Genomic DNA, 26991 nt, shown 5'->3' on the forward strand with positions numbered 1-26991 from the left:
TTGTATGAATTTCATATTTTCATCTTTGCATAGAACATTAAAACTTTTTTTTCCATTTAGGGGGGGGATGACACAAAATGTTCACCCTGGGTGTCCCCCATGCTAGGTACGCCACTGAAAATAATACATTTGCGCGTGTCATTGCATTTTGGATTTGTCGTTCTATATCGAACCACGATTGCTAATCCGTCGTTCATTCCAGAGCCCCCCGAATGGATCCTCCTTCCGGAAGACACTGAAGTGGTGTCCGGGAGCGACCTCAGGATGGACTGTTTCGCGAAGGGAACGCCCGAGCCGGACATCGTCTGGAAGAAGAAGAAAGGTGAGAACACTCGGAAGAGCAGTGCGAGACGGTGCATTGTCACTTTGTCAATTAACTCTTTTTTGCACTTGGCATTGAAAGGGAACATAAGAGGTCTAACAGAAAAGTATAAGCCCGAAAGAAAAAAAAACTGGCAAACCTGGGAAATAGGAAACTTAATACGCATTAAAGTCAGGGTTGGTTTTCTGCCGGCAGAAACTAGTTTTTGCCGTGCCAGTGGCAGAAACTGGTTATAACCGGTAAAAACCGGCAGAAACTGGCAATAACTTAAAAGTGTTTTTAAGAACTTTAACTTTACTTAACTTTTAAAGTAATAACTGAATGATATTCATTTAAATAAACTGAAATATCAAACTTCAATTCATCATTGTAAAAAATAAAATCCTATGCTAATTCCCTTGATTTAGTTTAGAAAGGGAACTTTTCAACTGCAGATGCTTGTAATATTTGCATTAATCCAACAAAGGACAAAAATCATATGGGTTCTTAGGCAAGAGGAGTGACATACAGAATTAAACTGACATTACTGTTTGTAATTTGCTCACAAATAAGCTTCATCTAAATTGCTTGTGATTGAAATTATCATGTGCAAGAAGAAAGTATCATCATACAAGTTGCATCAGTCAAGAAGAAAGTGTCAGAATTTTACTTGCCAATATTAACCTAGATTTCGTATGTACCTAATGTCACAGCTTTGCAAAACAAATTGGCCCCATTTCTCGAAACTTATTTTTTCAGTCAAATTTTTACCAGTTTCCCAGTTACTAGATGGTGGATCAGTTTGAAAAAATATACAATAGATGAAAGTTTCACGAACATTGTTTGTTCCTTGATGCATTGCCTGCTAGCTCTTCTGTTGCAAGCATATACTAAAGTTTCTCATTTGTGCATATTAAATCGAGAAAACTGTTTGGATTTTTGAAACCACCTTTTCTAAGAAGCAACTGCAAGGTCCAAACAATGTAACATTTGTTGCAATGTAACAATTGATTGTGCTTTAGTTAAGAAATTAATTCTTTTTTCCATGTATTTTTTACTGTGTGTCAATAATTAATTTTTTGTCATTTTGTGAGTTTTTGCCAGTTTCTGCCCCAAATGTGGCAGAAACTGGTTTTTGCCATGCCGGTTTTAACCGGTTTCTACCAGTGGTTTTAACCACCTTAGCAGAAACTTGCAAACCCTGATTATAGTAGTCTCTTTAAGACTCAACAAACTTTTCCCAGCAGTGCTTCCAGTGTTGGAAGCATTCCAAGGAGGCATGTTTCGGAAATCTCGTTTCTTTTAATCATTTCTTGAGTTTGCGGAACAGCTAAAAGTCCCGTGGGGGTTCGATCAACCACAAAAGTTTATATTTTTACCAAAATGGTCTGAATCAACTGCTAGAAAATCCTCATGGAAAGCCACTTGCATCTTCGGAATGTTTTCCACTAGGCTGTCCACCCAGTTTTTGGAAAAATTTGATACATTAGCGTGGCTCCAGTCCTTCTATCATTTTCCGTGAAATTAAAAAGGACAAAAAAAAAAAAAAAAGAGAAAAAAGCAAGAGCACTACTCACTAGTTCAGTCAAACGCACTATTTTCCAATGACTGGTGCTTCGGACAGAAGGGGAAATTTTTGAGCATTCCCACAAAGATAAAAGAGCAAGAGCGCTTGATTCATTTCCATCATGTAGTCACAAAAACATATGGCCGAATACTTTTCTAACAGATCTCGTATGTAAAAGTTCCTCAGACGAAAAAGCAATTATCTGCAACTGACAATTGATTTAATTTGAACTCGACGGTAATCAACGCACCATTTATTCTTCTATCACTAAGGAGAGCAACACTGATTTTGCCTTTGCAAGTATTGAGAACTTTCGATTCTTAATTCTGTGCGGTCTGAATCAGACTTCCATCTGCGTATCGAACATCAGTTTTTGTAATTGAACCCTGCTATTAATTCCTTGACATGCCAACAAAATAACTTTTAACCTCTTAACATACAATTACGCCTAGAGCTGTAATTTATTTCATGTGCCATTACAGACTTTGGTCTCTCCGAGACGTAAGCGAACGTCCCCAAAACGTGACTCATTTCCAGCTTCATTGTAGACTGATGTCTCCAACACCTCACTGTCATTGTAGACATATGTCTCCAACACCTCATTTTCATTGTAAACATATGTCTCCAACACCTCATTTACTTCCAGCTTCATTGTAGACTGATGTCACCAACACCTCATTGTCATTGTAGATATATGTCTCCAACTAGTCATTTACTTCCAGCTTCATTGTAGACGGATGTCTCCAACACCTCATTCACTTCCAGCTTCATTGTAGACTGATGTCACCAACACCTCATTGTCATTGTAGACATATGTCTCCAACACCTCATTTACTTCCAGCTTCATTGTAGACTGATGTCACCAACACCTCATTGTCATTGTAGACATATGTCTCCAATTCCTCATTTACTTCCAGCTTCATTGCAGACTGATGTCTCCAACACCTCATTTACATCCAGCTTCATTGTAGACTGATGTCTCCAACACCTCATTTACTTCCAGTTTCATTGCAGACTGACGTTTCAAACGTAGGAGACTGACTGATAATAACTAGTAGGTTGACGCCTCCAAAGCGTCATTTATTTTCAGTTTCATTGTAGATTGACATCTCCAAATCCAAAGCTTCATTAAATGTTTCATTGCTGACTGAAATCTCCAATGTAGGAGACTGACTATAGCTAGAGAAATTAAGGCGTTATACTTCACTTATTTCTATTTTTATTCCAGACTTCTATTCCTTTATCTTCGAGATTTCTTTCCGTTCGGGTGCCGTTGCAAACGGAAATCACCAAGTTGTCATCCATATGCTATTGCGGATTCTTCGACGCCTGAGAAGCATAATCTAATTTCAAGTGTCTCCAAACCGTCATTTATTTTAAGTTGCATTATAGATTGCCGTCTCCGAGAAGTCCCTCATTTTATGTGCCATTCGACTCTGACGTCTCCGAGACGTCATCAGTTTCAAGTGCCATCGTACGTTGACTAACATCTATCTCCAAGAGGTCATTTATTTTCAGTTTCCATTTTGAGCTTATGTCTCTAAGACGTCATTTATTTCGAGTTCCACTGCAGATGGACATCTTCGAGATGTGTCCTTAATGTGTCTTAGCGAAAGGAAATAACCGAAATGTCATTTATGTGGCATTACGGATTCCTCGAAGTCTCTAGTGTGTATAGTATCACGTGCTATAGCAGATGGACGGCTCCAAAACGTCATTTATTTCCAGTTTCATTGCAGACTGCCCCGTCTCCGAGATGTCCTTCATTTTATGTGTCATTAGACTCTTTGACGTCTCCGAGTCTGAGACGTTATCTCAGGGGTGCCCACCATGACGCAGACTGCGCCATTGAAATTTTTAGGGGGGTTGTTTTGAGGGGTAATTTTCTCTTTTTTTTGCTGGGGGAGGTCTTCGCGAGATTTAGGGGGGTGCGCCCTTCTCTTAGAGGAGGGGCACTCCTGGTTATCTATTTCAAGTGCCATCGCATGCTGACTCACATCTCCAAGAAGTGTATTACTTCCAGTTTCATTGCAAACTGACGTCTCCAAGATGTGCTTCACTTATTGCACCATTGTAGACGAAAGTTACCAAGACGTGTCAGTACGGATTGTTTGACGTCTTAGAGACGTCAATGTAGGTCACGAGGATCAATTTTAAACTTTGACCCAGTCCATTTCACCATAAACCTAAGACGTAACACTAAGAGGTGCGGTGATGCGGAGAAAAGTCCATTTAACCTTCTACAAATTAAAATTGTGTTATTTTTCACCCAAATACTGTTTCTCTCGTATTTGTGATAGTGGTGAACAGGGTCCGACTAACTCAAAGTTAGGCCCAAGGCCTACAATGCTTTGTAGGCCCTCTCTGCGTTCTATAATTAAAAGTCAACGCAAAATAATGTTCAAATGATGTTTAGCAATACTTAAAAAATGGCATGTCTTCAATTAATAAATCAATAATTTTTATTAATTTCAAAAAAAAAAAAAAAAAAAACACGATTTTTTAATGTATGCATACGTTTTTGAAAAATTTGGGACCCCTTAGAAAGACGGGCCCCAGGCCTTGCTGGCCTATGCGGTAATCAGGCCCTGGTGATTAAATCTATGTCACATTCTTTCTACTTTAGTTTAGCTCTTTACCATCCAGTAGTACTTTTTGCTGATGATGTCGCTCGAAATTTAATCGCGAACAAGTTGGAAGTTCTATAAATCGCCAAGCACCCAAAAGTCGCCAAGGATCAGTTCGTTGTTGAGCTTCGGATCTAATCTCTTTTTCTGACATGGTGAGTCACAACTTTAGTATTTGAAACATTTTTATCTCTCTCCCCATCCCAGCTCCCGCTTCTTTGCCCCTGAACACTGGAGGCAGACGACACGTGATGTCCAACGGCACGATGCTCGTGCAGGACGCACGCGCAGAAGACGGCGGCCTGTACGAATGCAGCGCCTCCAACGGCGTAGGCGAAGAACTGCGGAAAACAGTCAAAGTGACGGTGCACGGTAAGATTCACAGGCAACTTTGAAACGAGTTGCGTCCTTTTCTAACACAAAACTATTTCTACCTACCTTGATTGTTTCCTGAATGTAACAATACATGTTTCGCATTTGAAAGTATGAAGTAAAATAAGCATATGATTTTATGATTTCTTCCTTAGTTATTACATCACTCAAACATTACAGTTGACTTCAATATCTTTTTTTTTTCTTTTTCTTTTTTTTTTTTTTAAAGATTAATTCTAAAGCAGCCAATAAAGTTTAAATGAAAAATTCAGAGAAGAAATATAGGCGGTGTAGTTGCATACTGAATATTTTATGTCCCAAGTTTGCCTTAGAGCTGGTCGCGCACACACAGACACACGCACAGAGATAACTTTCAAATAAAAAGATAATTAATTTGAATTCTGAAATTTTGAATTCAAATTATGTTTTTCGCACTCACGAGTTGTGACAGGACCTTACTCATTGGGAGATATTGTTTCTAGAAACGGCTTCTGTCCCCCCAAGCCTACCCCTCCTCCTAGGCGGTTACGTGTATATAGTTGTGTGTGTGTGCAGGCGTGTGTGTATGTGTAGACGCGCGTGCGTGCAACGCTGTTTTGTATTTCAGGAGATGAACATTGATTCATTATTATTTTCGATTAAAAAAAAAATATATTGAAATTCTCAAGAGTCTAACATTCTAAAGAAGCACGAAATTTTCAAAAAATTTCAGACAAGGGACTGAAAGGTTCCTTGCTGCCTCGAAACACGTGTCTGAAATTCTTCGGAACTGCGTGCTTCTTTTGACACAACTGTGTATATTTTGACGTAATAATATGTTAAACTTTGAAAGCATTTTGATACATCATCAGAAAAGTCTTTCATTTTCCTCAGAACCTCCACACTTCCAGGAAGTATTAGGCGTCGAACGTGCGCGGAGCGGGAACTCCGTCGTTTTGCGCTGTGACGTCACTGGAGACACGCCCCTTCGAGTCACGTGGACCAGGGACTACATGGACGTCTGGAACGACAGGTAGGGTTGAAACACTTTTTCATTAAAACAGTATACTCTGTGACATATAGTCTGAGCTGGCAACATTTGAAAAACTAAATTAGTAGCAGAGTTTTATGCGGGGGTGAGGGATGGTATGCAACAAACGCAATGAATAATTTAGGTTTTAAATTCTCTATCTCAGAGCCAGACTGAGGTATGTCCAAAAAATGCGATTTTCCGTTTTTTATGCAGAAGTCTACTCTCCGCACCGAGCCACGTAAACGTAATTCGCAAAAAAAAAAAAATAATAATTTGAATTTTGACATCTGGAATTCAAATTATGTTTTTCGCAATCACGAGTGTGTGTGTGTGTGTAGATGTGTGTATGTGTGCTTGTAGGTGTATGTGTGTGTATGTGTAGGTGTGTGTGTGTTTGTAGGTGTGTGTGTAGGTGTATGTGTGTTTGTAGATGTGTGTGTAGGTGTGTGTGTGTGTGTAGATGTGTGTATGTGTGCTTGTAGGTGTATGCGAGTGTAGATGTGTGTGTGTAGGTGTATGTGTGTGTATGTGTAGGTGTGTGTGTGTTTGTAGGTGTGTGTGTAGGTGTATGTGTGTGTGTGTGTATGTGTGTGTGTTTGTATGTGTGTGTTTGTAGGTGTGTGTATGTGTAGGTGTATGTGTGTGTGTGCTTGTAGGTGTGTGTGTGTGTGTAGGTGTATGTGTGTGTATGTGTAGGTGTGTGTGTGTTTGTAGGTGTGTGTGTAGGTGTATGTGTGTTTGTAGATGTGTGTGTAGGTGTGTGTGTGTGTGTAGATGTGTGTATGTGTGCTTGTAGGTGTATGCGAGTGTAGATGTGTGTGTGTAGGTGTATGTGTGTGTATGTGTAGGTGTGTGTGTGTTTGTAGGTGTGTGTGTAGGTGTATGTGTGTGTGTGTGTATGTGTGTGTGTTTGTATGTGTGTGTTTGTAGGTGTGTGTATGTGTAGGTGTATGTGTGTGTGTGCTTGTAGGTGTGTGTGTGTGTGTAGGTGTATGTGTGTGTATGTGTAGGTGTGTGTGTGTTTGTAGGTGTGTGTGTAGGTGTATGTGTGTGTGTGTGTGTATGTGTGTGTGTTTGTATGTGTGTGTGTTTGTAGGTGTGTGTATGTGTAGGTGTATGTGTGTGTGTGTGCTTGTAGGTGTGTGTGTGTGTATGTATGTGTGTGTAGTTGTGTATATATGCACGAGTATGTTGCATATGGATGCAACCTGGAGATTTTGCTCGCTCGAGGAGCAGCATCATGAGGCCGGTCGAAGGTGGTGCTGGCAGAGGGAGGCGGCGGGAAAATAAAATCATAGGAATTCAAAACTGTCAAGTGAGAACAATAAGCAACGTGACTGCTCAAAAAAAAAAAAGAGAATCTTTTTCTTTTTTTTTTGAAAAAATGCGAATAATCGACATTAAGTTTTGGGCACGTTTAATGTAGCGTCGTAGTTCCAGGCTGTAGTTTCGTAGAAACTACAACTTTTTCGTAGCAGTTGGCAATTCTGCCTATACCTGAAGCATGTTTGTGAATCATGGCAGCTGCCATTTGGCAACATGCCCAACTCAGTTTTCTAAAATACTATAAGAACCACTTAAAACGCTAGAGAGACCAATAACCATGAAAGACGCACTGAAGATGAAAAAAGAAATGAGTAATAAACTTGCAAATGCACCAATCGGATGGAAAACAAAAATAGATTTAGCAGTTAGATACTGCCCCTAAGCCAGGGCTAAGCCCCCCCCCCCCCAGAACTACATGCAATATACCAGACCACCCGGTTATTCCGTCCAGAGACTGCAGTTTCGTCCTTGTCAGAGCTCCTCAGTCTGGATTAGTGAATAACCGAGCTGGGAGGCAGATGTCATCTCATTGAAGCTAAGAGTGCCCACAAACTGGTAGATAAAGTAAATTTATCTCACAAGCGAGTGTCCGCAGCATGGTTAAATACCAAAGTTTTGCCTTCAGTTCACGAATCGAACCGCACCATGACACTCGCTGGTGAGATGAATTTCCTTAATATACCCGTCTGTTATCACTCTCAGCTTCAATGAGAGACATCTGCCTCCATCTCGGTTATTCACTATTCCAGACTGAGGAGTTATAAGAACTAAACTGCAATCTCAGGATGTCTAATTCTACTTTTTCGGCAATCTTTATTATTACTAATAATAAAGCTGAAAGTCTCTCTGTCAGGTTGTCTGTAGGATCTCTGTGACGCGCATAGCGCCTAGGCCGTTCGGCCGATTTTCATGACATTTGGCACAAAGTTAGTATGTAGCATGGGGGTGTGCACCTCGAAGCGATTTTTCGAAAATTCCATGTGGTTCTTTTTCTATTCCAATTTTAAGAAAAAAAATATCATAAGATGTACGAGTAAATGACGAAAGTATCATAACGTGGAACCGTAACATGGGCACAAGCCAATTGGCGAGATACAAAATGATCATAACGTGGGACCGTAACATGGGCACAAGCCAATTGGCGAGAAAATTCACCACACATTATTTGTAAATATACAGGCGAACCAAAAGACCTTTTCATTTTTATATTACGGGCAAAGCCGTGCGGGGTACCACAATAGTTACTAATAATAAAGCTGAAAGTCTCTCTGTCAGGATGTCTGGATCTCTCTCTCTCTGTGACGCGCATAGCGCCTAGACCGTTCGGCCGATTTTCATGAAATTCGACACAGAATTAGTTTATAGCATGGGGGTGTGCACCTCGAAGCGATGTTTCGAAAATTAGATGCGGTTCTTTTTCTATTCCAATTTTAAGAATATTTTCCGGTGCAAATCATCACAACGTGGACGAGAAATTACCAAATTATCATAACGTGGAACCGTAACATTAGCAAGCAAATTAACGTAGCAAATTGGTGAGAAATTCATCATCCATTATTTGTAAATATGCAGGCGAACCAAATGACCTTTTTATCTTCTACTACGAGCAAAGCCGTGCGGGTACCACTGGTCTTAAATATAAGGCTTTATTTCAGTTTCGTGCGCTCGAAAATGACCACTTCTTTTAGTTCTATGACCAATAGTTTTATTGCGACTTAAAATAGTAAGGCCTTTTTACGATTTTTATCAATGTTTTGAGATAGTTGATGTTAAACTTTTGTTGTTTTTCAGTTCATGCCCAATGTTGCCAAGTTGTTGTTAAACCGTAAACCATACATTTACATATTTGCCATCATCAGATTTAGTAGGTATTACACCCTGTCCCATAAATATAGACAAAAGTATAAAACACAATGGGGTGGTTTCCTTCAGTCAAAAGAACTACTTTTAGTCACTGAAATGGATAGAATGAGCAAAAAAATTTACATGGACCCAGAAAATACTTTCATTTTCCCAACAGTTTTTTTTTAATACATTTTTTTAAGTGTCCGATTTTGAAAACAAGGCGTGGTCTTGATGACGTCACAAATGATGCACTTTGCCGCATCTCCCTACTACGTTTCCACGTTATGATAATCAAGCAGCGAATTAAAGTTGCGTTCTGCGCTTGCTATCAACCCTATCGTTGCCAATAACACGTGAGTAAAGATGCGAATTAAATATTTTGCTCCGTGAATGGCAACATTGAATGGCATTTCATCCTTTGTGATGTCATCGGCAGAAGCCGTAAACAATGAAAGCGCAGAGATTTAAGTATTTTTTTTTTTCAAATATTAAACGTAAACAAATTTATTAAAAAATGGTCAGATCCTATGTTTTTACGCATGCTCTTTCAGAAAAAAATACTTTTAAAATTTTGGAAACGATCCCATTCACAGTTAAGATATGAATGGGGGATGTTTATTATGTGTGTATAATAAATAGTACGTGACACACAAGTTAGGGTTCATTTATTAGAAAAGACATAATGTATTGAATTTACTTCAAACTAGTGGTACCCGCACGGCTTTGCCCGTAATAGAAAATTAAAAGGTCTTTTGGTTCGCCTATATATTTACATATAATGTATGGTGAATTTTCTCGCCAATTGGCTTGGTTACGGTTTCACGTAATGATAATTTCGTTTTGTTCTCGTCCATCTTATGAGAATTTTGTTCTTAAATTTTGAATAGAAAAAGAACCACATCGAATTTTTGAAAAATCGCTTCGAGGTGCACACCCCCGCTACAAACTAACTTTGTGCCAAATTTCCTGAAAATCGGCCGAACGGTCTAGGCGCTATGCGCGTCACAGAGATCCTGACAGACTTTCAGCTTTATTATTAGTAATAATAATAAAGATAAAGATGACAGAAAATAAGGTGTCCTATAATTTTGACACTTTTCCATTTATAAACTATATTTAAGGTTGAAAAACGCAATTACAAATATTGATACGAAAATGTGCGATCAGAGGGGACATGATTCAGCTGTTTAAATTTATCAAAATGAATGATGTTAATGGATTAAATTTTTGCACCGAAAGCAGGACGAGGGGTCATTGTTTTAAGCTATTTAAATCTCAGGCTAACCTGGAAATGAGGAAAAACTACTACTTTAGCAGGGTTGTGGGCACTCGGAACAGTTTACCGGAAGAGGTGGTAATGAGCAAGGGAGTAGACAGTTTTAAGAGGGCCATTGATCTTCATTGGGGACTAATAAATTGACTAGGAGCAGCCTAGCTGGGCCAACGGCCTGTTGCTGGTCGTCACTTTTGTATTTGTATTTGTATTTTATCTCTAATTACTTCAAACATGTGGTTTTCTATCGAACGTATTAAGTTTTGAACAAAGGCAAACTTTCAAAATGCAACTTTGAAGAAAATTTACTTCAGTTTTGTTATGAGAAGTGCTTGACGGAAAACACCAACTTTTACTTAATTTTCAGACACAGAATAATTTCACAAGTACAAAATTTAAATTAAAAAAAAAGGAAAAATCACTATAAATATTAATGCAATATTTAACCAGCGAACATATTGGTTATAGAATCATTGAGTCGTCGAAACATAACAGTACTATTTGTTCTTTTTGTTATGCTAAACTTAATAATAAAAAATACGCATGTTAATCTACAAAATCAAACAAATAAAACAAGTTTGTACTGATTTATTTTCAAAATAATGATATAAAGCGAAAATTGTTAAATATTAAGTACTTACTACGATTGGCAGAAGAAAAAAGAAAACTACGTTGAATAAGTTTGAATCAGTAAGACAAAAATCCAGAACTTCATTGAAACCTAACTGAATGAAAAACTTAATTGACCGAATGCACGTTTGAATTTTTGTCATTTGTTCTTTTCTTATTTTAGAGTGCATATTGCATCAGCGGGATCAATCCAAGATCCTTTATATTTATTGCACTTCTTTCCCCCTCCTCATGGCCGTAAATTACGTTAAACCAACAGAAGAATCTGTTTAATTGAACTGCGGAAGAAAAAGTTTTAAAAAAAGAAATGAATCATTTTTTATTTTTTGAAGGTTTGGAAGAATGCCTTTGACGTTCTATCTCGCTAAAAGAGATCTTGATTGCGAAAGAGCACTGAATGACATCTGTCAAATAAGTCTTAAACTCACTCGCGAAGAAGTGTTTGTGAATTAACATTTCTTGGGCAATCTAGGATCGTTTTCCATAATCGGTGTTTGAAGAGAATATTAAATGAAGTGACCTTCGAGCGTTTTTGCATGTGCAGGAAAAAATAAATAGGATACAAACGTATTAATAAGAAAAATATAATAATAGTTTAAAAAACTAAAAAAAAAAATCACGCTTTAATAGCAAAATGAACTAAAAAGTTTAAAAGAATCTTTGGATGACAAGTATATAAAGTAATTGACCAAACACTTAATTTTACTGTAATAGAAAAAAAGCGGGGGGGGGGGGGGGGCTGCCTATTTACGTTTTTGCATAGATAACAAGTGGAAGAAATTTAAGACAACTGATAAGAAGCCCCTTAAGCTATTTTTTATTACAGTAAAATTAAGTGTTTGGTCAATTACTTTATATACTCGTTATCCAAAGATTATTCTTAACCTTTTAGTTCGTTTTGCTTGTACTGGCAAGACTCTGTCATTTCAGGGGAGTGAAGAAAAGAAAAAATGGTTATCTACTGGGGTTTAGGGTTAATCCTCTGGAGTTAGGGTTAAAATTGCAACTATCAAACAATCACCTAACTGGCAATGGCTTCGTTTAAATGTGAAAGCAATTTCATACCCTGACGGGCAATTTTCTAGTTAAGGAAATAATTTTTCTCCTTTATTGTATTTTCTGTTTTCGAATGCTTACTGGTAATGGGGGGGGGGGGGTGCTCGAGCGCCGTAGCACTCTCGGAATTGGCACCCTTCGGTACAGAGAAGTCTAAGTCTCTAAAATTATAGGACACGGAGTCGGGAGTTGCCCCCCCCCCCCATTCCGCAGCCTTGGTAGAAGTATTTTCGCTTTGAATTAATTTCATTTTGATTCCGCTATTTTTTTTCTCTGTCTTGCGTCGATGTTAAGTCTACGGGATATGGTATTTTGATTTTTAACGTATTTGATTGATAACGTATTTTGATTTATAACGTTTTTTCTATTTCATGAAATCGAAAATTGAGAATGTATTCAGAATTTATACAATTTTTTCAATTTTTCGGTGCCAAAAAAAAAAAAAAAAAAAAAAATAATAATAATTTGAATTTTGTCATCTTGAATTCAAATTACGTTTTTCGCAATCACGAGTGTGTGTGTGTATGTAGGCGTGTGTGTTTGTGTGTGTGGGGGGGGGGTATGTGTGTTTGTGTGTAGGGGGTATGTGTATGTGTGTGTAGGCATGTGTGTTTGTGTCTGTGTGCAGGCATGAGTGTTGGTAGTTGTGTGTATGAGTGTTTGTGTGCGTGGGGGCGGGGTATGTGTATGTGTGTGTAGGCAATAGGCATACGTGCTTGTGTCTGTGTGCAGGCATGAATGTGTGGGTAGTCATGTGTTTGTGCGTGTATGTGTAGGTGTCTGTATGTATGCGTGTGTGTATGTGCATCTGTGTGTATGTGTGTAGGTGTATGTGTGTGTATGTGTTTGTGTGCGTGTGTGTAGTTGTGTATGTATGCGCGTGTGTGTAGTTGTGTATGTATGCACGTGTGTGTAGTTGTGTGCGTAGGACATGGACGCAACCTGAGACGGCTTTCGCTAGAGGAGCAGCATCGTGAGGAGCCAGCCGGTCAATGGTGGTGCTGGCAGAGGGTGTTGGCGGGAAAATAAAATGACAGCCCATCAAAATAGTCAAATGAAAGCAATAAGCAATCGTGATTGCTAAAAAAAAAAAAAAAAAAACGTTTTTCGTGTTGTTAACGTTAAAATTTTTGAACTGTTCAAAAATACCCGTAACATACATGTTATTCATCAAGAGCTTTTTCCAACAAGGTTTGTATGATGCAAATCCGCTTTTTAAGTCCGGGCTCTACATTGGCATTAAGTTTCCCCGTAGGTGCTAATGTAAACATTTTTTGAACTTTTCAAATGTGAACGAAAAATTGTTCAAATCAAAATGTGACGAAAAGGAATGAGGTGTCATCGTCGAGATCTTCCGAACAAACAAAAATTAGTCCGCATCGGACTATTCAATAAAACGTTATTGGGGGATGAAAGGGGGGAGGGTGGCAGACAGACAAAAGACAGACTGACAGATACACATTTTTCCCATCTCAGAGCTTTTCTTCGCAATTTCTGATTTTCCTTTGATTATTTTTATTTTATTTTTTTAATTTTTGGTATCTCCAAAAAAAAAAAAAAAATTCTTGCAAGAAATTTTAAAAAATGTACTATTTATAATGCTGCGTACCTGTGAAATGTTACAGCTAATCCCTTTACATATTTTTCTTTGAAAGGAAATGAAACACCAATAGTGAACCATTTTTCTTGCACTTGGGTGTTCTGAATAAGAAATTAAACTTAGCGCTTGGGAAACATGATTTGGTAACGATATGGAAGACGTCGTCTGATACGATCAACGCCCGCCGTTGCTAGGATACACACCAGTCACATGGTTTGGTTTGTGAGCAGCAAAAGGGTTGCCATAGCTCTGTCTACTCTTATTATTAATCTACGGGTTTTATATTTAAACATTTAATAGGGAAATTACATGAAATTTGCTGTTTTCCATCCTAACTGAAATAATAATTTTATTTTACAATTTGAATTTTTCAGCGCTAAGTTGCACCTTAAGATTAAGTAAGTCATTAAGTGAAATCCCGAAGTCTCTAAAGTGGTCTAATTGCAGAGATATAAGCAAAACCAGGCCTCAGATTTCTCCGTGACAATCAGGCCAAGTATAATAAAAGTGCTTAAAAATTAATGATGATTAGGATGCGGTAATAAAGATTTTATGGCCGACATATACCAATACAGTTCTCATAAAAATTATTTACAGCGTTTTATTATTTCTTATTACTCTTAAATGATGGGAAGTAGTCATCAGGAATACTTAAAATACACCGCCAGCTCGGTTATTCCATCCGAGGACTGCAGTTTCGTGCTTTTTAGCACTCATCAGCCCGGAATAGGAATCACATGAGCTGGAGGCGAAAAAGCTGGCGGTGTATTTTAAGTATTTCTGCCTTAGCCCTGGCTTTAGGGCGGTAACTTACTACAAAATAGTCATCAGGAAGTTTTGTTTTTAGATGAAGTTTTGCTGTTTCAGTTCATCTATATCGGTGTTTTTTCCTGAAAAAAAGTTATTTTACACAAAAAATCTTTTTTAATGCAAAGCCTGCTTGAATTAGGCCCTGGAAATATGAATAAAATCAAACCACATACGATTTGTAACTATAGCAACGAACATTTCGCTCTCTGAATTAATATTATTACCAACCGTCGTCATGGCAATCTGAAAAATCAGAACATCAACTTTGGTCAAGTGAGAATAATAAGCAATTCGTGACTGCTCAAAAAAAAAAAAAAAAAACCCGCATTTGCGAAAAAAAAAATTAAAAAAAATCGAGATTCCCATTTTTGCAGTTACACGCAGGGGTGCTCACCCCCCCCCCCCCCCAAGTTCGATGGCACAAATCCCCCACCCCCAACTTGTTCTAAACCCTCTTCCCTTTATTATTTTATTTATTTTTTTAAATAATTAATTAATTTATTTATTTTTAAAAATATTTATTTATTTATTTTTTATTATTGTTATTTTATTAGAAAAGTTCTGTTCTACACCAGTGTGCATACACACAAACAAACTAAATTAATAAATGATATAAAATATAAACAGAAAAAGATAATTTATATAAAAAAATTAATCAATAAATAAACTGAAATAAATAAATAAATTTAAAACATCCTCCCCAAAAGTTTAGATGGCGTAACTTGCGCCATAATTCCCCCCCCCCCCCCTTGTGAGCACCCCTGGCTACACGCTTCAGTTGCAATAACCAGAAAGCAATCCTGCAAAAAAGTGCGATCTATCGGAAACAGATTTTAAAAAAATGCCCTTCCATTGCAGATACAAGGTCCAGGAGACGCCCCTGCCCAACGGCCTGATGTCCGAGCTGTCGATTTTCCGGGCGATCAGGAAGGATGCCGGACTCTACACCTGCTCCGCAACCAACTCCTACGGACAGCAACAGAGGACGGTCAAGTTGATCATCCTCGGTGAGAAGAACTTACTCAAATTTCTTGTGCTGATCATGCTGATGCTAATTGTCGCGTAAAACTGACAAAAGTCCCTTTGCTAATATGCCGATGCCCATTTCCCCCCTAAAACTTTCAAAATTCCCCTTTTGCTGATCATTTTGGTGCACAATTTCACCCGAAAACTGACAAAATTCGCTTTGCTGAACATGATGATGAAAATCCTGACAAAATTATCCTTTGCTGATCATTCTGGTGCACATTTCCCCACTAAAACTGGCAAATTTCCCTCTGCTGCTCATGCCAGTTCACGTCCCCTCCCCCTAAAGCTCACAGAATTCCCTTTGTTGATCATGCCGGTGTCCATTTCTCCCCTAAAACTTACATCCCCCCCCTCCAATCCAGTAAAACTGATAAAATCATCCTTTGCAGATCATTCTGGTGCACATTTCCCCCCTAAAACTTACAAAGTTCCCTTTTGCTGCTCATTCTGGTGCACATTTTCAACCGAAAACTGACAAAATTCCCTTTGTTGATTATGCCACTGCACATCCCCCCTCCCTAAAACTCACAGAATTCCATTTGCTGCTGATCATTCTGGTACACATCACCCCCCTTCCCAAACAGACAAGTTTCCTTTTGCTGATCATGCATGTGCACATTTCCACCCTAAAACTAAAGAAATTCTCCAAACTTGAAAATGTCTACTTACATCCCTTCGCTTCTCACTGCCTCAATTATACTCGCTACATTTAAGTCGCAAGTTTAATTCCAAACTGTATTTTCTACATTTTAATGTTTTCGGAGTAAAACTGAAACTGAGAACTTTTTCAAACATTAATAATTTTTCAGAAATCTTAGAATTATTATTATTATTTCTTTTATCATCATCATCGTTATTATTTTTACGCAGTTACCGTTGCTACGAAACTTTCGGTTTCGTTAAAAAGAGTGGAACAATATATCTCATATCTTTAAACGAGCAATTCTTGTGAATATATATATATATATATATATATATATATATATATATATATATATATATATATATATATATATATATATATATATATATATATATATCGTATGTCGAAAACGGCTCTAACGATGTGGATGAAATTTTGGAATTAATTGTAGTTTTGCATTCTAAGTTCATCTACATCAGTGTTTTTTCTGTAAAAACGCGTTTTTTACAAAATAAATAAGTAAATAGTTTTTTAATACGAAGTCTAATAGCCTTGAAAAAACCTGTGAATTGATGCATAAGGCAGACGATTTGCAACCATAAAAATGAAAATTTGTCTCTTCTCGCTTTAAAATTTTAAACTTGCTTAAGGTTGCCAGGCTTGGCTGATATTAGCCACTTCGGCTTTTTTTAAAGCGAAACAATTGCTTGGCCGTCTTATTTTATTTTATTTATTTATTGAGCAATCACGATTGCTTATTGTTCTCACTTGACTGTTTTGATGACCTTTGATTTTATTTTCCCACCGCCACCCTCCGCACCATCACCGTCGACCGGCTCCTCACGATGCTGCTCCTATAGCGAAAGCCGTCTCCAGGTTGCATCCATGTCCTACACACACGCGCATACATACACACACACACAAACACGCACACATACACACACCTACCCACACATTCATGCCTGCACACAGACACAAACACATATGCCTACACACATACCACCCCCCCCCCCCATACCCCCCCCCACACACATTCATATACACAACTACCCACACACTTATGCCAGCACACAGACACAAACGCACATGCCTACACACACATACACATACCCCCTACACACAAACACACAAACCCCCACACACAAACACACAAGCCTACATACACATACTCGTGATTGCGAAAAACATAATTTGAATTCAAGATGTCAAAATTCAAATTAATTTTTTTTTTTTTTACACTTCAAATAGTTTATGTTTCTTGAATCACGCATCTAAATTTTATTTCAAACTAGCTGTACCCGACGCGCGTTGCTACGCCAACAAAAAAAATACATCATTATACTGATTTTCATGACCATCGGTTGAACGGGGCATAAGTTGCTACTCTGCAGTGCCACCTTGTGGCGAGTGGCTTCCATGAGCATATTATGCCCCTTCTCCGTGGAAAAATACATATATATAGCAATTTTCATAATAATCGGTCCAGGTATCAAGTGAAGCCGTGACTATAACTCAAATTTTGTACTCACGCAGTTTGCAAGATCGATCCATCGCTAAAAATATCAAATAGAAAAAGTTTTAAACCCTCCCGTTGCATGAAAACAACAAAGAAAGAATTTATTTGTTCAAACTCAAGAAAAAATGGCAACAGCTAACTTCTTATCAATGAGATCTTTCACGCGAATTCATTTCTGCAGCCGATCATTTTATTCGTATTTATCCAATGGATTGTGACTTAAATTGGAATAAAAAAGGAACTATCGATCGGATTTTTTTCGAACGGGTCTATAAACATTCCCAGTACCAAAAATAACAAACGGTGAAAATTTCAGTCAAATCAAGTTTTTGAGTTCATGGACGACATACAGACAAACATTCATTTATATATACAGTGAAACCTCCGAATAGCGGACAGTCAAGGGACTAGAAGTTTTGTCCGTTATTGGGAGGTGTCCGCTATTAGGAGGAACTACTTAATTAACCATTTTCAAAATGGGCTGTTGTTCCCTTTGTAGAACACAATCGAAACAATTGCGAAAGGTTTACTACATTTTACGTCAAGCGTAATTAATCTGTTTTTTCCTTATAAAGGCATACTGACAGCCCACACTTGTCTTAAAAAGCATTTAATCAATTAAAGTAATCAATTAAAACAGTTTGACATCTCTTTTTTGCATTACCAACGGCGGCGATTCGGTGAAGCAACCCTCCCCCCCCCCCCGCTTTTTATGGTTAATTTATTAATTTTATCTCGAGTATCACTATTGCATGATTGACAGTTGGCAATATGACTTTGAATATGGGCAACTCTTTTTCATGTCTAAAAATTAAACAACCCAACGAAACCACGGCGCCATAAAGCCGACTACTACCGGCGCCGGTCTGCTCAATTGCATCTCCCGAGAGCCCCAGTTAGAAAAAGCACCCAGTTTCTTCTTTTTTTTATCTTAACTTTTGAATAGTTATTGTGTACAAAATTAATTAAAATCTTAAGAAAAACGTACGTTAATTGTTAGACTGACATCAGTTTTTACTTATCTGCTTCAATACTCTCAAAACTAGCCGTAATAAAATTATGACTTTTTTTTTCTTTTTCATTTTTTGCTGCCCGCAAAACGTAGCATGCCTTTTAGTTCTTTTTTTCTGCCCCCAACTTTTAAGCCCCAATCGCTGTCTCTGCCCATTACCACCCTTTTAATTCCAAGAAACAGTGATCAGGAAATGACGGGGGGGGGGGGGGGGGAATATCAGTTGTGGAGGATGAAAAGCTTTGTAAGGCAAGCAGTTACTAAGATATTTTGTGAAAAGAAAAAAAAAAACGGAAGTGCTACGACCGCAAGGGAAATTTTTTGTGAAATAACTGTCCGTTATTCGGAGTGTCCGTTATTCAGAGTGAATTACATGGAATGGCCTATATTGAGGGACTGGGACTTGCAAAAATGTCCGTTAATCAGAGGTGTCCGATATTCGGGGGTGTCCGTTAAGGGAGGTTTCACTGTATATAGATTAACATATGTCTTGAAACGGTTTATATGTTGTTATATAATTTGTTGGTGTGGTTTGTGGATTATCAGTTTTTATGGATAGCATGTTGTATGCAGCATTTTCTGGCGTAAAGTGACCAACTACACAAAAAGTACTTATTCCAAATGAAAATCTCGATTGGGATACAATTCGTGAATCGCAACATACTATACAAGGAAGTATTCGGTTAAAAACAGATTTCACCATAGCAATATTGGCTCCAAGGTCAAAATCTTTTAATTGATGACAGGAAAATTGTATAGTGGAAACAAAAATGTGACAGATAGTTTAAAGCAAAATGTTGATTCAATTGCATTCAGAATGTTTGGTACTTTAAGTGTTATAAGAAGGTCGAGCTTTTAATATTTGGTTGACGTGAAGCTTTTCAAGTTATATTTGAAAAAGTATCGAACCCTAACACTTTCAGGGGCAGTGGTCGCGCTGTGAAACCACTAATTTATAAAAAAAAAAATTCCCTCTTTTTACCGAATTTTTTGAATCGAAACCGCTTGAGTCCTCTTCTTTTAAGTTCAATGAACAACATTAGATGGCAGAATAACAAAAAAAATATTTTTCTCGTAGGCTCAATTTCTTGTTCAAATCATCAAATTTTAAATTTTGTGTTTCCCCAAAAATTGGATTTTTTCTTTCAGATTTTAAAATTTTTAATTAGCGCTGAAAGAGTGAATCATTTTTCTTCATTTTACCTGAGATAGTCAATCATATTGTTCGAAAAGATTCAAATTAATTTTTATATGCATAAACATGTTTTTGTCCTTCCCCAGGTGGGGGGGTGTGAACAAATAGGGACACCACTCCCAGCGAAAAAAACTCCGAAAAAAAAATTTAACTGAAAAATCTATGTCTAGATGATCAAATAAACCCACTTGTGGTGTTTTCTCTTAAGATTTCTCAAAAATCAATGACGCGCCCCTGAAAGGGCTAAAAAACACGAGTTGACAAAAAATATTTTTTTTTTAAAGCCGAGCGAGGCTCGGTCGCCCACGTAGTGAGTAAATACATAGCAATATAGTTAACAGTTTGCTAGCTGACAAATTACAACACATTCTTCTTTTGTTTCTTCGCAGAGCCTCCGTCAAGTCCCTCCGAGGTCCAGGTGCGGGACGTGAAGCGGACCGAAGTCACCGTCCAATGGGTGGCGCCCCACAGCGGGAACAGCCCCATCCTCCGATACCTGTTGCAGTATTGGAGAGACACAGGTAAAAAAAATATATATATTAATTTGAATTCTGAAATTTTGAATTCAAATTATGTTTTTCGCAATCACGAGTTGCGACAGGGCCCTACGCATTGGGGGCTATTGTTTCCAGAACAGCTCCTGTCCCCCCAAGCCTACCCCTCCTCCTGAGCGTTTACGTGTGTATAGTTGTGTTTTTGCGTGCAGGCGTGTGTATATGTGTAGGCGCGCGTGCGTGCATGTGTAGGCTTGTGTGTGTGCGTAGACCTGTGTATGCACGTAGGCGTGTGTGTATGTGTGTAAAGGCTTGCGTGTATGAGCGCGTGTGTGTGTATGTGTGTAAAGACTTGTGTGTATGAACGTGTGTGTGTATTTGCGTGTATGAGCGCGCGTGTGTGTAGGACATAGACGCCATCGACCAGGAGAAACGGATTCCAGGAGGCAGTGCTCGGAGCCGCGCCTGCAGAGGCGGTGGGCGGTGGTGCTGGTGTCCCTGGTCCAAGCTGAAAAAGGAACCAAACATCAAAGCCGGTCAAGTGAGAACAATAAGCAATCGTGTTTGCTCAAAAAAAGATTTTCTCGAAGTCGTTTTCGGCTATGTCGTCTGGCGAGTTTGATATCGGATTGCTAAATCAAATCCGATTTCTTCCACGTGACTGGTCGAAAACGACAGGGGAAGAAGTTTGAATGGTACGAGAATCAACCTGGTTAATTCGCTGGAAAATAATTCCAGGCTTCGTAGGGGACCTAAGTTCAGCCAAGGCTTCGCTCGATGCGCGTCTTATCAGGCTCAGTCATTTCAACAAGAGTTGTAGTATGATATCAATCAATCAAACACAAAACCCGGTCAGACTCCAGCCATATCTGTTGGATTTTGTGGCAACTTTTAACTATATACCATACGTATTACCCCGCATTATCCAGCATGCCGCAAAATTCGAGGGTCACTAGATTTTCAATAACACTTGCCCAGTCCTTTCGGCATGCCGGAAAAATCGAGGTTAGGAAAAAAATAGTAATAATTCTATAAAAAATATATGTTGAGCTTAAAAATAAATATAAGATCTATACATATCTTATTAGTAGTAATACACAGTTTAATTTTGTAAAACTATTTATTAACGATGTTATTTGTTATTTAAACAAGTGAAATATTATTTAATAACGAATAATTTTATAAAAATTAAAATAAAACTAAAAAAATAAAAAATAAAAAATTTAATTTGAATTTTGACATCTTGAATTCAAATTATGTTTTTCGCAATCACGAGTGTGTGTGTGTGTGGGGGGGGGATATGTGTGTTTGTGTGTATGGGGTATGTGTGTGTAGGCATGTGTGTTTGTGTCTGTGTGCAGGCATGAAAGTGTGGGTAGTTTTGTGTATGTGTGTGTGTGTAGGTTTTTGTGTGTGTATATGTGTAAGTGTTTGTATGTGTGTATACACACACATACATAAAAATATGTATGTGTTTGTGTGTGTAGTTGTGTATGTATGCGCGTGTGTGTAGGACATGGATGCAACCTGGAGACGGGTTTCGCTATAGGAGCAGCATCGTGAGGAGCCGGTCGACGGTGATGGTGCGGAGGGTGGCGGTGTGAAAAATCAAAGGACCTCAAAAACAGTCAAATGAAAGCAATAAGCAATCGTGATTGCTCAATAAGCAAATATTTAATCAGTAAGTTACCGCCCTTTTAACCAGTGCTGAAAAATTTACCATAGCTATTTAAAAAATAAAAATTAAACTTACCTCTCTAAAAGGAACCTAAAAACCTTATTTAAAAAAATTATGACAAATCACAGTAACGATGATTGCTTCTGAATTAATTACTTTATTGGCACATAATTAAATCCATTAAAAATGACCTACTATAAATAAAAAGCACATATTACGCGCAATACACTTTTTTTAAGAAGGATACTTTCGGGATTTATTTATTTACTAGCTGCGTCGCCCGTCTTTGCAGGGTCCACCTCGAAAATAAAAGTTATGTCAAGTGATGCGAGTTTAACACTCAAGCTTGAACCAAAACAAAAAAAAAAAAAAAAGTCGGTGAAATTTTGCGGCAAATTGCGGAACCCCCCCCCCCCCCCAAAAAAAAAAAAGTAAACATAATAAATCCCCTGTGTGATTACAGGAAAAGCCTCAAAACAAAAACAAGAATTTTACCTGTCCATATTCGAGAAAAATAATGGCAACAGATCTTTTATCTCAATGATTTTCTTCACGCTATACATTTTAATCATAGACTAATAATAAGAATAGACCGAGCTATGGCAACCCTTTTGCTGCTCATAAACCAAACCATGTGACTGGTGGATATCCTAGCAACAGCGGGCGTTGATCGTAGCAGACGATCAACGTCCGCGAGAAATAAAATAAATAGAATTAATTAAGAATGATCTTTTATGGAGTCCGATTCGTAAATTTGTTATTCTAAGTTGTAAATATTTTGTTAATATAGTGAGTTTTTCGTTTAGATAGTATTGTGCATTTTCTTTAGTCAATTTCATTAACTCTCTAAGCAATTGAAGATGCAGGCGCCCAAAAAGAATCGGCAAACGGTAAGATTTGTACCTACCATTTCAATTTAAGATACCGATGAGTACATTTTTGCGTTAACGCAAAATGTTTTCGCCATTACGTCCACGCCAACGCTGACGTAGCAGTTCCAAATGAAATAAAAGTGACTGAAAACTGTGATCAAAAACTAATGACTAGTGTCAAAATAATGCATAACTAAAAGAAAAACAGTTCAATCTCTGCACCTGGAAAAAAAAAATTACAATGAAAACACATTACGTATTAAAATACGTGTCGAGTGCCAAACTATGGATAATGTTGCCATCTAGCAACCATGCCGCCAAAGTTTTTGCCAAGCCTTCCACCAGTCACATGATGTATCCATGAACCAATTTTTTTCATCAGCAAGTCTGGGAAAGCTCGGTCTACTCTTATTATTAGTCTATGGTAAAAACTAAGTGGAGAAACAATACGTATCGGCGATGTGAAAAATATTTTTCAATGAAAGCCAAGCCGCGAAGCACCCATGTAACTAAGGTTTCCAATCCTGGAATCCCGATCCCGAATCCCACGGGATCCTGCACGATATTTAGCGGGATTATTCCCACGGGATTGAGAGCAAAGTCCCGCGGGATTTCCAATCCCGCAACTTTTTTTTCCATTTTAACGTTTTCCAACATTTACCACTCATACAACGTTTTTCTGCTGGAAGAGCAAAAAAAACTCTGTCTCATATGATGAACTGTGGATTTACCATTTAAGAACACAATAAAACGAGCTGATGTGTGCATCACATGACTTCCTTTTACTCCAATTTAATGTCATTTTCTCATTATTGGCAGTTTTAATTTGATTCAATAGCTAACTCTCGAAATATCACCAACAGTGGCCAAATTGAAACCGGATTTATAAAAAAAAACAACCAAATTTGTCGCCAAGTTGGCGACAAAACTTGGTGACCAAAAGACTAGCGATATATCGACAAGTGTCTGCCAAACTATAACACCACGCGAGTTTAGATCGAAATTAACAATGATTTCCCCCCAAAAAGGGGCAAAAGACCCCCTTAGAAACACCCGAATGCAACCAAAAGGGGAGGTGTACAATTAGACCCCACTAGGAGTCTAAATACCAAATTTCATTTTTCCAGGACATACCGTTCTTGAGTTATGCGACATACATACACACATACGCACGTACATACAGACGTCACGAGAAAATTCGTTGTAATTAACTCGGGAAACGTCAAAATGGATATTTCGGACGTATATACGTTCTTAGGTACATATGTACGTATGGTCGGGTCGAAAAATAAACTCAACATTCATTGGGGGGTGAATAAAATGGAAATGAAGACCTACTTTTGGATGAAATTTTTTTCACGAATACAATACTTCCTTTACTTTGTAAAAGGAAGTAAAAATGTACTTTTTCTGAGAATGAAACGGCATCATCATTCGAGGTTTCAGTTATCATACCTTCAGCAATTGAGAAAAATACGCATTATTTAAAACCATTTCTGAAAAGGTCTGAATTGGTCTGACGTAAAACCAACTGCACTGGAGCCACAGCACGTGTTTTCATCAAGTGAATTATTTTTTGAGCAAAAATCCTTTCTCATAGGAGCAATGCTTTTGGACAAAGCTTTTGCTTTGTATACCAAACGATAATTTCTAATTGGGATCTGACTTTGTAGTGCTGTACAATTGGTTTACGAAATTCGAGAAAACTTCAAATTCAAGTAACAAAAGCAGCCCTTCATAAAAAGCACTACTTTCTCTATCTGACATTTATTTTGAAACTAGTGGCACCCGCACGGCTCTGCCCGTAGTAGAAAATTGAAAGATCTTTTGGTTCGCCTGTATATTTACAAATAATGGATGATGAATTTCTCGCCGATTGGCTTGTCCATGTTACGGTCCCACGTTATGATAACTTGGTCATTTACTCGTCCATCTTATGATAATATTGCTGGGGAAAATGTTCTTAAAATTGGAATAGAAAACGAACAAAATCGAATTTTTGAAACATCGCTTCGAGGTGCACACTCTCTTGCTACAAACTAATTTTGTGCCAAATTTCATGAAAATCGGCCGAACGGTCTAGGCGCCATGCGCGTCACAGAGATCCTGACAGAGAGAGATTCAGCTTTATTATTAGTAAAGATTAAATTTTTGGAAGAATAAAGTCAATCCCGCGGGATCCCGGGGGATTCACTCCTTACAATCCCAAAATCCCGCCGGACTGAATTCGGCGAAGGATTGAAAACCATACATGTTACCATTCACTCTTGGTCGTCTTATTAGGAAAAGTGGTTTTCCCTGCACTAAAACTGCTGTACCAGAAAAACTAGTTTTACAGAATTCATTTCTTTGCATTGATAAAATGACACACAGGAGGTGTTTTTTTTTTTTTTTTTTTTATTCCTTTCTTTCTTTTTTCCACACGTTCAAATGGAGTAATTGTTTCAATTGAGCTATTTTCCTTAAATTTTTTGTACTGTTTTATTTTATTTATTTAACAGCTGCATTGCCCGGATTTACACGGTCTACCTCGAAATTAAAAGTTTTGACAAATGACGCATGTTGAACAATCAGGCTTGAATTAGAGAGAAAAAATTTCCCGTCAAAATAACCATTCTCAAAAAAAGAAAACGGCAAATCAAAAGTTTCCGAAAAAATTAAACGCAACACTCCATAAATCAAACTAAAAATAAATAAATAAATAAATAATTTGAATTTTGACATCTTGAATTCAAATTATGTTTTTCGCAATCACGAGTGCGTATGTGTGTATGTAGGCGTGTGTGTTTGTGTGCAGGCATGAGTGTGTGGGTATGTATGTGTGTGCATATGTGTTTTTGTATGTATGTGGTGTGTGTATGTGTGCGTGTGTAGGCGTGTGTGTGTGTATGCGTGTGTGTGTAGGATATGGACGCAACCTGGAGACGGCTTTCGCTAGAGGAGCAGCATCGTGAGGAGCCGGTCGACGGTGATGCTACAGAGGTTGGGGGGGGGGGAGGAATAAAATCATAGGACATCAAAACCGTCAAGTAAGAACAATAAGCAATGTGATTGCTCAAAAAAAAAAAAAAAAAAAGATAAATTGCCAAATAATTATCAAAAGGGGAAATTTTTACCTCAAAACAAAAACAAAATTTTATTCAGTCACAGGCGAGAAAAAAAAAAGTGGCAACCTTCTGAACGCTCATTTAAAATGAGATTACGCAGACGATCATTTTCGGATTAAAAATTTCTGTTCCATTAGGCTTAGCAGTGCTTTTCAATTTTTTCCCGGTGATTTTACACTTTTTTTTAATTCGAAGGAAATGAATGAACTCTATAGGTGTTTCTCTCGAGCTTTTAAATGGGACCTGAATCAAAGAAATCGGATAATTATTTCGGGTAGAAAGAGCCATTTTCGGTCTTAAAATTAACTGGATTTGTATAGGGAACATATTAACACATATATGCACACATATTATTTGTTTTATTTATATAGATTTTTTGCAAACTATAAATCTTTTAAAACCTGATATTAAAATATTTTAAACTCAAAATTGATGCTAGAAATGAAAAGCTGGAAATAATTTTTTTATTCAAAAAATAAGGATTGTTTCTAAATTACCTATGTTTAAAACATTTTGGTGTGTCAGGACCACTTTTCGTGAAATGGGGTCGTTTCCAAAATTTTAAAAGTATTTTTTTTCTGAAAGAGTATGCTTAAAAACATAGGATCTGAACATTTTTTAAATAATTTGTTTAACTTTAATATTTTTAAAAAATTACTTAAATCGGCGAGCTTTCATTGTTTACGGTTTCTGCTGATGACATCACAAATGACGAAATGCCATTCAGTGTAGCCATTCGCAGTGCAAAATATTTAATTCGCATCTTTACTTACGTGTATTGGCAACGATAGGGTTGATAGCAAGCGCAGAGCGCAATTTTAATTCGCTGCTTGATTATCATAACGTGTGAAACGCGGACGAAAGATGCGCCAAAGAGCATCTTTTGTGACGTCATCAAGACCACGCCTTGTTTGAAAAATCGGACATTTTTAAGAATTAATTAAAAAAAACTGTTGGGGAGAATGAAAGTATTTTCTGGGTTCATGTAATTTTTTTTTGCGCATTCTATCCATTTCAATGACTTTT

The 26991-nt window shown here is 37.7% G+C and overlaps 1 protein-coding gene across 1 annotated transcript in view; it reads left to right on the forward strand.

Annotated features, from left to right (window-relative positions):
- Positions 1–26991, forward strand: part of LOC129226171 (cell adhesion molecule DSCAM-like) — a 134745-nt gene that overhangs the window by 29475 nt on the left and 78279 nt on the right. Inside the window, exons 3-7 of the mRNA XM_054860772.1 lie at positions 203–322; positions 4703–4867; positions 5741–5879; positions 15278–15426; positions 20204–20335. Coding sequence (XP_054716747.1) covers positions 203–322; positions 4703–4867; positions 5741–5879; positions 15278–15426; positions 20204–20335 — 705 coding nt within the window. The remainder of the gene's footprint in view (positions 1–202; positions 323–4702; positions 4868–5740; positions 5880–15277; positions 15427–20203; positions 20336–26991) is intronic.

This window comes from Uloborus diversus, chromosome 7 (genome assembly GCF_026930045.1).
Source record: "Uloborus diversus isolate 005 chromosome 7, Udiv.v.3.1, whole genome shotgun sequence".
Taxonomy (NCBI): Eukaryota; Metazoa; Arthropoda; class Arachnida; order Araneae; family Uloboridae; genus Uloborus; species Uloborus diversus.